At 36.0% G+C, this 12516-nt stretch overlaps 1 protein-coding gene across 2 annotated transcripts in view; it reads left to right on the forward strand.

Moving 5' to 3' along the window:
* The window catches only part of TBC1D19 (TBC1 domain family member 19), a 46803-nt gene extending 36711 nt beyond the window's left edge, over positions 1-10092 (forward strand). The window contains exons 15-22 of one of the 2 annotated variants that reach the window (XM_051790032.1): positions 439-519; positions 1897-1941; positions 3071-3103; positions 5406-5515; positions 6740-6831; positions 7562-7677; positions 8505-8575; positions 9591-10092. In XM_051790032.1, the coding sequence (XP_051645992.1) occupies positions 439-519; positions 1897-1941; positions 3071-3103; positions 5406-5515; positions 6740-6831; positions 7562-7677; positions 8505-8575; positions 9591-9665 (623 nt within the window). In that variant the 3' untranslated portion in view covers positions 9666-10092. The remainder of the gene's footprint in view (positions 1-438; positions 520-1896; positions 1942-3070; positions 3104-5405; positions 5516-6739; positions 6832-7561; positions 7678-8504; positions 8576-9590) is intronic. The other variant, XM_051790033.1, reaches the window with a different exon arrangement.
* Positions 10093-12516: the final 2424 nt, after the last annotated feature.

Consider the following 12516-nt stretch of genomic DNA (forward strand, 5'->3'; position numbering starts at 1 on the left):
TCTGGGTTTTAGAATGTTGTCTTCCCAAAGCAGATATTTGTAGGCAGGAACAGAACATGTTGCTGGAGAGCTGTGGGCTCTGTTCAAAGGTGTGGGAGAGTAGAGCTTTACCAAGCATACTTAAAACTGATTTTTTTAAAAAGCATGACATCTTCAGAGTGTTAGCTGATTTTTAGATGTTCTTTGGCTTAGGTTCTCGTTATTTTTCTCAACAATCTTAAATTTATTGGTTCAGCCCACTTGTGTTCTCTGCCAACTTTTAATGCCATACATTTGGACTGTTTCCATGCTTCTTAAAGCCTCACCTACCTTGACTTTACCCAGAAGTTCCTAATTTTTCCTTCATTCTTGAGTCATATAGTAATCCAGTCACTTTTTTTTCCATGTACCTTCTACATTCCTATTTTCTTCCTTGGTCCCTGGTGCCTTTATATGGAGCCAAATGTGATTTCCAAGTACTTTTTTTGAGCAGGACCTCTGCTGACAGTTTTCCTCTTGCTGCCTCTTATGTCACTAGAGGTAATGTTTGTTTCCTAATTTTTTAATTCCTTCTTTATTGCTTTTGGGTATTTTCTCTCTCTTTAACTGAATTAGGGAGGTTTTTTTACCTCCTTCTGGAAATAAGCAAATGGCTCACCCGAGAGCAGAACAGTGGGGGGGTCCCACATCTCACTTCAGACACAGAGCCCTGGCAGCCCAGAAACATAGCTATGGGGAACATCCTACTTATTCCTGGGCAAATCTGGGGAACGAAGTTGCTGTGCGGTGTAAATCCGAAAGGCTTATAGGTCCTATTTTTGGCTGATTTTCCAAAGGATGTGCTTGCTAAAAATACTCTCTCTCCAGATTACAACTCCTGACTGCTCAGCAAGCAAACTATTGAAAGGAAAAGGAGAAAATATTTTTTAGTTTAATGAAACAACTCATTTCTATAATTGGGAAGTACTTGATTTTATTTACATAAAGAGTTTTGCAGGTTAATTTTGATTTTAATTCAGTCAATTCATACTGCAGGAAAATAACAAAGTCCAGATTCCACTGAACCTGAAAAAAGTTCCCTATGCTAAATTCTTCTGTGCAGAGTGAACAGAATATAGCGAGATCTAAAGGATCTCTGATTATTCTGTAAATTTTCATGTAACTGATTACATTTTCTAGATTAATTTTCTCATTTTAAAACTAAAATTATTATGTTTTAAGTATAACAATTATGCATAATAACACCTTTATACTTGTAAATAAATTATTAATTTTTAATAATGTATTTTTATTATTAGGCTCTATACGTAAAATATGGTTTAATAATACAATGTGTTCATTTTTCAGGGAAGGTAAGAAGTTATATGGTCAGTCTATATGATCAGTGATTTTCTTGACTTAATTAGTCTTTTGTATCCAACAGATTACTTAAATATTTGTTAGTTCTGTCAGAACTGTGCTATTCATCTTCCTCTCTGTTGCAGGCTTAATGAAGCCTTGAATATTTTTTATCTGTGCTTGTATCTGTTTAAATGTTTTTCCTGTCCCTAGGTCACTCTGCCCTTAACCTTATCCCCTCATAGAGTTTCACCGTCTTCAAGGTCTGCAGCAAACACCTTTAGAGCTCCTGAAACACATACAAATAAAATCTCTGTGGAACAGCATTGCTGAAATTTTCCTCCTCTATTTTGTAGTTTTTGTTGTTTCGTCATCCTTCTTTATTAGTGCTGCATTTCAGTTTTATATCTGTCACTGTACCTGTCCCTATTGCATTGCTTTCTTGTTTTAGACAATATCATCTATAATGTAATTAGTTATTATTTGTATACTTGTAACTTAGAATCTCCCTTTTTAATTTCAATCTTTACACCTTTTAACTTCTTAATCACATTTTCTTTGTGGTTTGATGGTTCACAGGAAAACTTGGAATGGAAGAGTATGCTGTTTTCTATCCTCCAAATGGTATGAATTATACTATTGCCTCCTCTAGTGGTAGACTGTAAAGATACAGAATTTTTTCTCAAATACATGATAACTTCTTTTTCTTTTACATGTTATGTTTTATTGTTACTCTGTGAAATTCATTAATTTCAAGGAGTAAGCTGGACTGAAGCTGCTCCAAACCCACATTTCAGCCTGGTGTGAGTAGTCACAGGGTTTGTCTGTGTGGGGGAAGGAGAAGGAAAACAAGTTGTGGTGCAGCAGCTCATATTCCAGTCTTGTATCACCACTTAGAGGATCTGAATGATACATGCTGACATTGGTTGACCTCCCAGCTTTTCAGTACTCAACAAACCACACCCTAAAGCCTTGTCCTTTCAAAATGTGTGTTCATATTAAAAAATCAGACTTAACTAATCTATGTAATTTTAAGTTAATATCATTGCTGTTGTTGTAACTTCAGTTATTAAATTGTTTTTTCAGCTCTTTGACCATTTCAATCCCTGTCTATTGAATCCTTTCCCTGGTCTTGCACTGCATTTGTATTTCAAGATCAAGGTCTTTGCTCTTGTTTCCAAGGCCTTGTGTCACCAGTCTTAAATCTGTGTCTCTGGCCTTGTCTTACCTTTTGTCAAAGCAGCTTCCTCTTACTGGTCCTCTGTAAAAACTAGTGAATGGGAGCTAAAAGCAGCTGGAAGGGAGGAGAGAGTTGTTGTGCTGCAACTGCCAAGTACTGTAAATGTTGTATCTGAGTGCTACATGAATTACTAGAGGTCTTGGCCTCCTTTTTTTTTTCCTGCTCTGGTCTGGTCATTGAATGACATTTATGGGTTGTCATTTATCTGAAATTAGGTTCTGATATCAGCAAAGCTTTTACATATAACAACTTCATGGAAACTGAGTTTTACCTGGCTTTCTAGGAACTATAGCTTGTGTTTAAGCATGTAACTGGTTGTACTGAAGTAAGTGATACTGTACTAAAATATTTACAAGATTTGAGATCTATGCATATTTTCTTGCCATAACAAGGAAATATTTTATTCCTATGGTGGGCAGAATGGAATTTAATAACATGGGGGTGAAAAATTCTATTTGCATTGAGAAAAAGGACTGTAAAGAACAAAAAAAAATAAATATTTTTGTTTTGTAGGTGTAATTCCTTTTCATGGCTTTTCTATGTATGGTAAGTGTGACTCTCGTAAACTAAAACCTTGGGATTGCTTTTTATCATATTGCAGTTTAAAGCTGTAAGTAATTTTCTGCAACTTTTAAACTTGTGTGTATGCTTATATGTTTCTTTGTGTATAGACAGTTGTATATAATTTTAAAAATTCCAGACTGTTTCTATTGACTTATATTACAGCTTTCTACTGTGTGGGAGTTCCTAATTTGAGAGCTAATAGCTGAGCTAAGCTATGCATCTTAATGTACATGAATAGAGGGATAAAGTTTGTCAACAAAGTGCTCTTTTTTGTGTTTCACTTCCGGGTAGACCAAGTTACTTGTGAAAAGAGTTTGTGAAAACATGAATTATGTGAAAGGCCTGTTGCTGTATCCATTTGTCTACAAGAAGCATTAAAAGAGCATTATGTAATAGACTGGTTGCTACTTTACTGCACAGAGGAAACAAGACTTTTAGGAAAAAAACAGAAAAATGTCCTTGGTTTCAAATATTACAAGGCAGCTACTGCAGATGCACTCCAACAATGTGAGACTAGTTGTCTTTGCTTTTCGTTTTTTCCTTTGATTTATCAAAAGTGTTTGTGGTATCACAGGACAAGCAGGTTTAAAGATTATACTTAAAATGCTATATTTTTAAATGGTATATTTTACTAATAATAAGTTTAATGATCACACAATCATTGAAATCACACAATTTAAATATGAAATGCAAATTGGAACCTGATTAGGGAATCTAAACTCTTTGAAGTAACGAACACTTTAGTTACAAACTCCTTCTTAGGGACTTACTAGGAGGCTTTCACTTATTCTGTGTGAACTGCTTTTCAAAATGTTTGGATTTGACTCTGCCCTTGAGAACAACATCTCCCAAATTTTCCTCCCTCCCTCCTGTTCTTGCTCTTTACAAGGGCTCAGAATATGCTGGTTATGAGAAGGAGGCAGGCTGAAAAGCAAGGCAGCAGAAACACGGTATAACTCCAGCCTGTGGGTACAGTGGCTGGGACCAAGCACAGCATCCTCTGTATTCCATGCTGTGCTGCTTTATGAGGAAGTATCTGGGTCTTTATGTAAATCCTGTACATTTTTTCCTGTTTGCATGCATACGTTTTTGGGGTGCCAGCTGTCAGAGGCTGTTCTATTACCCTCCTGGCCTTTGTGTACATATGCACACTGCCAAGTCTTCCACCTCCATCTTTGATCATTAAAAACATAAACACTGGTAACACCCTCTGCTTTTCTTACCCCTACGTAAATACAATCTCTGTGAACATCTCACCCTACCGTAGCACCCCATCTCTCACACACAGACACCATTTTTTTCAGTAAGCCACCTTCTCTGATATATAGATATGAAAATAAATTCACACCTGCATATATCCATATATATATGTAGAAATGTACATATATCTATGTCCATATGTATACATACATCTGCAGACAAATGAATCCATATCCCCAGCCTCTGTAAAAAAAACTGGAAGGGAAATTGAATGTAGAGATAGAAACTATGAGTGTGTTAAAATGTAAGCTGTCATCCAAAATGAATGCACCTGTAAAGTGAAGCAATCAGGGTGAAGAGTGAACAGATAAAAAGACTGTTCACAAAAATGTATAAGGAAAACTGTCTCTGAAAACGCATTGAGTGAATGGAGTATCACTGACAGAACCGGTTATGTTTGTGCAGCATATACATATAACATATTTATCTATATGCTGGACTTTTACAAAACAACAAAAGTTTGAGAGCTGCTGCTTTACTAAAAGAGTTCTAAACAGTAAACCACTAAATGTCCATGCTGTACAGATCTTGTAAGAAATAAACAGGTCTCTATCAGTTTGTCATACTTACGGGATGTTGTTGTGGCAACCAAAAGCTGTTTTTTAATATTTTCATTTTCACAACATGTCTTCAAGCAGTCATACAAGTGAAGTAAGGAGCTGGTCACTAACCCCTGGGTACATTGGAAATTATAGACAGTTGAATCAAAAGCTTACACTGTTCAACATCCTATTGCCCTACACTGCAGAGAAGCCAGCACTGTAGTAAGCAGTTCTTATTAGTTTAGATTCTTGAAATATATCTAACTACTACCTAGAATGTATCACACTCCTTTTCTTTACTTTTTACATTAAACGATAGAAATATTCTATAACAGTCTTCCTCAATAACTGGTTTAGTATTGTTTTTGTAAATTGTGCTAATATAAATTACTTGGTTTTTCCTCATACTTCATGCACTTAATCATTGAACTCTTTTAGCAGTTTACAGTGTTGAGTCAATTATAATTCTTTTATCCTTTCAGTTGCTCCACTTTGTTTTCTGTACCATGAACCTTCCAAATTGTATCAGATATTCCGTGAGATGTATGTGCGTTTTTTCTTCAGACTCCATTCCATCTCTTCTCATCCCTCTGTAAGTTCATTAGGAATTAAACCCACTCACTTGATATTCTGTTTGCTACAGAACAATAATATACAGTAGCATGGTTTTCTATGCAATTGAAATGTATTCTTTTAAATATAATAAAATATTTCAGGCGTGTTTGGGAAGATTATTAGGTAATTCTAGTTTGGATATTGTTGTTTTCTATGTCCATGTTACTCTTTACAATAGAATATCATGTACCTTATTAAAATAGTAAGTTCTCATTTTATGAGTGTGTGGGGTCTTTTATAAGAGTCAAGTGTTTTAATGTAATAGGTTTCTCAGTTAAAGGAGTCACAAAATGCATACTCAATTGCTTTCACTGATGACATGTAAGTGCACAATGAAGTATTGTTGGGGTGGAGGGACTAAAATATATGTATATAGATATTGTTTCAGTGATATCAAGTTAATGTGTGTTTGTTTAGCGAAGTATCTTGGTGTGATGGCACATGCTTTTTAGCACTACTAGATGAATTTAAATAATTTGGTTATGTTTATGATCAGGACATGCTGTCTTGAATGTAAGACAATTGAAGAAATTGTCTTATCTTCAGTTTCTGAAGAATAAAACCTAGCAAATATTATTTTTTTCCTTCAAAAAGTGCAGAAGAGTTATATTGCTTTTTGAAAACGTTTCCTGGTTCAAAGAAAATCCTTTCCTTGATATATCATTTCAAGGCTATGCACTGTGCTTTCCATCATTAATAGCGGGAAAGCAGGACAAATAGAATCTGTTCATTTATATTGTAATTTTAAAAAGAAAATTTAAAATGTGTTTATATCTAACTTTTTGTGGTTAGCCCCACTGCTGTTTGGTTTTAGTTATCAGAGATACTTTTTCTCACATGCTCTATTTTTTAGTGCAACTGAGGTCTGTTTCATCAGAGTGGAAGTATTTCAAGTAGTTCATATTATAATAACCCACTAAATACTCATATTCTGACATACAAAACGATAAGTAACTTGGAGCTGAAAGGGACTATCAGATCATATGATGTTGTTGATGCATAGAGAGAATTGTAGGAGCAAAGCTTTAGTGGCTGAAGGTATTAGAGCTGCTTGGGCCTCTCGTACCTGAGCTGAATATTATATCATTAATAATATTCTATTGTTTGAATTAAAAATTCATGCGTATTTACCTGCTGATACTGTTTTCTTGGATTTGACAGGATGAGTGTTAGTATTGTTTCTTTATGCTTGTTTCTTTAGGGCATTGTATCATTGTGTTTGCTTTTTGAGACTCTTCTACAAACTCACCTGCCCCAGCTCTTTTATCACCTCCGAGAAATTGGGGCTCAGCCGTAAGTACTTCATTCTGACTTGTTACAAATGTTGCAGATTGATTGTTCTGAATGCTGTTCTGTAGTATTTAATTTAAGATCTAGGGGAAATTATTCAAAGGTGTGAACATCAGCGTGCCATTTTTTCTTGAAAGTCAGCTGGAGTCCTTTGTGTATCTGTGCTTTGTGCATTTCTTCTATATATTCTTTGAAAAAGAGAGGAGAATTGCTGTATGACAAATGCTGCATTATTCAGCTAAGTTTCAGTAAGTCATGTCAGATCTGATGGAACTAAGTGACTTATTTCCTAGGGGACAGAAGACACAGAGATGTGTTAGTTACAGGAGAAGGTACCAGAGAGCAAGAGGCTCTCATTGGATAGTGAACTCATGGCACCAAGTGCAATAGAACCTGAAACTCCTCTTTGCCATAATTGGTATCTATTTTAATAGCATAATAGCAGAGAGGATGAAACATTGAGGGTGATAATAGCTGAGGATCACTCTAATGTGATTGTTTGATCAGAATGATAATGGGAAAGACAGTAGCACTTTATCAACTGAGGTGCTAAATAGCTTTATGATGGCTGTTGCAAATTAAAATATTGATTATTAATGCAGTAAGAAAAATGGCTGTTCTTCCTGGAAGAGAAATGCAAGAGGATAATGAAATGTTTTTAATTTATAGAGGATTTTTCTGATCATTATGGGAGGCAGAAATATAATAACTGTTGTTTATCTCTTGTTTGCAGGCTACGAATTTCATTTAAATGGATGGTACGAGCATTTTCTGGTTATTTAGCTACAGATCAGCTCTTGCTTCTGTGGGACAGAATCCTGGGATACAATTCTCTCGAAATTCTTGCTGGTAATAGAATTATTTTTGCAAAATTTTAAATCTGGGTGAATGTGAGGCAGATACATGTTAGCTTCAATGTATTTTGTGACAAGAAGAAAAAAGCTCTTTGAATGCTGAAAGCAGATTACATACATGTCAAAGAACATACTTCTAGAAAACTAGAACTGCATAAATACTGCATCTCTAACTAAAAATATGTGAGGTAATTTTTTTCTTTATAGTAACATTTAAAAAATGCTTATTGGTCTCTGAACGGAACATAGGATGTTCTTCGGTGGTTTTGGTAAATGAGTTCATCACCTTTCACAAAATACAAGATTCATGTTATTCATTTATGACAACTACTGCTTCAGTACTTTAAGTGACTGAGAGTCCCTCTGATTTTGCTGGATGATTTCTTCCTTTGAAGTGGCATCTTTTAGGAGACTTTGAGAGTTTTGTACTTAAATAATGCTATCATGTTTATGAAGGTTTAAGATGGGGGTTTTGAAGAAGACATGTATCTTCAGTGGGGTCCGTTTTTAAATATGAAGGAGTTGAATAGAAGAGCAAAGGTTTTGGTTCCATTTGTATGTATAAGACAGCTTGTCCTTTTAATCAAAAGCTAGTCATCTTAAACTCAGGCATTTTCACTCAGACTAATCTGAAGGAATGTTGTGTTTTTTCTGTCTGTTTAAAAGTGGCCAAAGAAGCTCAAACACAGCCGCTTGTTTTACGTTATTCTTCAGAATCAAAATGATTAATCTAAGAGAGTGAAAATTGGTATTTTACATCAAGATTAATTCTAACCACTAATTAACAGGTCAGGAACTTAAATATTGGGCATTTTCTTTCAGTCCTGGCAGCTGCTGTGTTTGCTTTCCGAGCAGTCAACCTGATGGAGGTGACGTCACTGGCTGCAGCTGAAGTAAGGATAAGTTTCAGTTAGAGGAGATTGAAATAGTTTTTGATGCTTTGCCAAAAGGAGTAACTTAAGCTTCACGTGGCACATGATACATAGTGCAAATCTTTCTGTCTAAATTCTTACCTTAGATACAAAGTAAGGAAATTGTGAACATGCAGTACATAATGCTGCTTTTCTGGAGTAAAAGGAAATAAAGGATATTTCCTACAAAAATGCAGTGTTATAAAATTATTTTGTACAATAAGATTTTTCTTCTGTTTCAGTATATAATCTGTGTTTGTGGGCTATATTGTTTTTGAAATATTGTAGGGGTTTGTACCTTTTTCCTCAGCACATTTTAATGGAGTTGCTTCTGTGCTACTAATTACAAAGATTTTACAAGATTACTTTGTCACTAGGAATCTGAAATTTTTCTGTGCATATGGTCATGGGAAATGAAGGAAAATAAGTCATTAAGACGAAGATTATAATTGTTTAGTAATTTGTTGGTTTGGGGGGGGGTTTTTGTTGTTTTCTTTTTTTTTTTTTTTTTCAAAAATATGGTGATTGATTCTTTCCAAACTTTGAGAGTTTGTGATCACTTTCTTTGGGTTTTTTTAAAACATAATTCATGAGAAGACATTAACTATTTGAGATATTACATTGGACTTACTTCACAAGTACTAGCCAAGCCACAGGATAAGGATTCTTAATTCCCAATTATTTTTAGAAGCAAGTTGAAATGTTAGACCCCTTGTTCACCCATGATGCCATGTATATTTGAAGTAAGGCTAAAGGGTAAAATAAAGTTACATGGGTTATATATGTAAACATATGCTTTTTCTTTGAAATGTTAGAATGAAAAATAATGCAATAAAGTGCAAACATAAACCAATATAATTTGTTTCTAGCCAGGTCCAAATCAAATTATTGACAATATTAAAGTCAATATTTGAATCTTTTTCTTACTTCTTAACTTGCTTTAAGGAAATTTGATTCAAATGTCAAGTTTAACAAGCCTTTTTGGTTTTCCTCCTAGGCTGTACTTGCTGATCTTTCAACCCTGAAAGTTATGCCTCTTCTTCAAATCTTCTTGTTTGCTACTGTCACTTGATCTGCTTCAACAATACTGGTACCACATTCCAGTCTTTCAGGAGAAGCTAAGCATCAACTATGCAATGTCTTCATAAAACCAAAATTAAACTCTATAATATCAATTTAGAAATCATTACCTTAAAATTTTCTAACTGAAAACAATAACTTTGCACACAATTGTGTGCAGTGCATGCTAATGAGTTTCACTGTAACAGCAATTACTTGTACATTGAGAATGACTACTTCTGCAAATAAACAATATGAATCACTGTCTAAAATGCATGTAATAATAAAGTAAATGTAATTCGTGATCTGAGTTTTATGATGTTAATTTCAGAGTTGTAAAATCTCTGTTTTAATATGAAATTACTTTTTCAAGCTCACATCTCAGAGGATATCAGCTCAAATACTGTCAGGTGAGAAAATAAAGATACTTAAACTTGCAAGATCTTTTTTTTCTCATTTTCTAAGGAAAAGATAGGATCATACACAAGTTCTTCTGTCTCTACCTTATTTATTCTTTTCACAGAAATTTTGTCCATGTTCTTTCTCATGTTAATTGCTCCTGTTTATTCTTTCCTTACCCAGAGATGTAGTCACACATTCCCCATCCACCTTTGGTTAGGTATACAGCCACCTCAGGCATCTGCTAAACTCCTACCCAGAGTCCCATCAAAGGCACCGTGTCATAAAATATTTCCCCTGCCGAGAAGGCCTGAGCAAAGCTTCCTTCAGAACTTGTTGGAGCCAGTCCTTGCATGAGACAAAATATTCCCCTGAGAATGATGCCAAGAGTCCTTTTGCTGTGCTCCATGCCCTCTTTGGGAGAGCAGTGCTGCGCCTTTGACAGTTTTCCAGCCTCTGTGATTCAACAGCTCAGGCTTCAGTGCGAGATCCAAACGCATATCCATGTGTGACGGATTGTCACTACACTGTCGGGCTGGCATCATCTGTTAGCTGTTGGACCTTTTTGTGAGGTCTTTCAGATCTTTTCCACTGATACGTTTAATTCCACAGTTGGAATCAATTATCTGATTTAAGTGCACCTTAACACCCAAAAAAGGCTCAAAGTCAAAAGGTCTATGATTCTTGTTGTCTATGTTGTGTTGTTGTCTCTGTCAGGATAATGTAGTAAAAACATACTGAACTTTTATAGACTGGTAGTAAATTTATAAGGCCAATTTTAAAAATGGTAATATTGTGGACTCGGTATGATCACTTCTTAAAGAAAAAACCAAAGTGCTTAACACGTGCAATGTATCCAGTGAGAATACCTGGGGAAATTTTGTTCTGGATAACAGAGAAAATTGATCTTTTCCTTAGCATTTGCAAGAAATGGTTTTGACTGTTTAAGTAGAGGTTTTTCTATGACAGTTTTTTAAAAGGCATGTGACAGCTTTTATCCTTTACAGCAAGTATTGCCCCTGTTTTATGTATGGGGAATGGAGGCATAGAAAGATTAAGTGATTTGCTAAAGATTACAGTGTAAATTCCTAAAAGAGGTAAGCAGTCTCTCCTCTCCTGAATTCCTGTTTACACTTTTGAATACTCAGTTTGTGTATTACCTAGAAGACCTTATTTCATCTTCAGAACAACACAGAATGTAAATCTACCTGTAGAAATGCAGCATTTTACATCTTTTAAAATCTGTAAGACTGAGTAGCAATTTAGAAATGATAACGTTACAAAGCACTCACAAGGATTTTGGCTCACTAAGGTCATTACAAGGTTACCATGGCTTTTTAGAGAATTAAAAGTATTTACTAAATAGCAAGGGAGATTCCCTACAGGCCTGCTGACCCTCTAATTCCCATCGCTCTGTGCAAGTACATGGTGCAGAATCCAAACATTACCCTAACCCACTGTCTGTACAGCCTGGAGAAGAGGAGACAGAGGGGTTGTAACTCATTGCAGTTACAACTTCCTCGTGAGGGGAAGAGGAGGGGCAGGCACTGATCTCTTATCTGTGGTGACCAGTGAGAGGACATGAGGGAATGGCCTGAAATTGTGTTGAGGGAGGTTCACATTGGATATTAGGAAAAGGTTCTTTCCCCAGAGGATGGTTGGGCACTGGAACAGACTCCCCAGGGAAGTGGTCAGAGCACCAAGCCTGACAGAATGTGTTTCAAGAAGCATTTGGACAATACACTTGGGCACATGGTGAGACTCTTGGAGATGGTCCTGTGCTGGGCTAAGGGTTGGACTTGATCCTTGTGGGTCCCTTCCAGCTCAGCATATTCTGTGATTCTTTTTTTTTTTATTTCACCTTCCCCACTGGGGTACTTCACTCCTGTTCCTGACCTCCACCAATGTTTCTCCCGATGGCTGCACAGGGACCCTTATGCTCTGCAGCTCGTGTGGGTCACCACACCCTCGTCCAGGCCACTGGTGTGGCTGCCCGGGTGGCTGCTCCGTGTACCTGGAGTGATGCTGTTCCTCTCACCTCTGGGGTGGCCAAAGGCCACGGGCAGCGCTTCAGCCAGGACCTGCTATAGCAGCAAATCTCTTGGAAGCCTCTGCTGCCTTTGGTCAGGTGTTTAAGTTGCCTTTTTTGAGACACAGAAAGGTGCCTACAGACAGAGAGGCATGTATACAGGAATATTAAGTATAATTGCTTTAAAAATGAGATTGAGATTAAAAAATGGACTAGTTCCTCACCTTAGCCTTCACCTATAGTGTTAGATTTTTATATCTTTTTAAAAATCTGTTTTACAAAGTTGCTTTTACTGAAATGATATTGTTTTCATGTTCCCCTCAGTTACTCATTTAGTTCCCACAAAATATTGTGTTTCACATTCTGGCCGATACTTGTATTTTTAATCTCCCTTGCTTAAATAACGCCCTTTCTTTTAAATAGTTTATTCTTCAAA

Source organism: Manacus candei, unplaced genomic scaffold, assembly GCF_025592945.1.
Source record: "Manacus candei isolate 608988 ecotype Guabito, Panama unplaced genomic scaffold, ASM2559294v1 h1tg000028l, whole genome shotgun sequence".
Classification (NCBI taxonomy): domain Eukaryota; kingdom Metazoa; phylum Chordata; class Aves; order Passeriformes; family Pipridae; genus Manacus; species Manacus candei.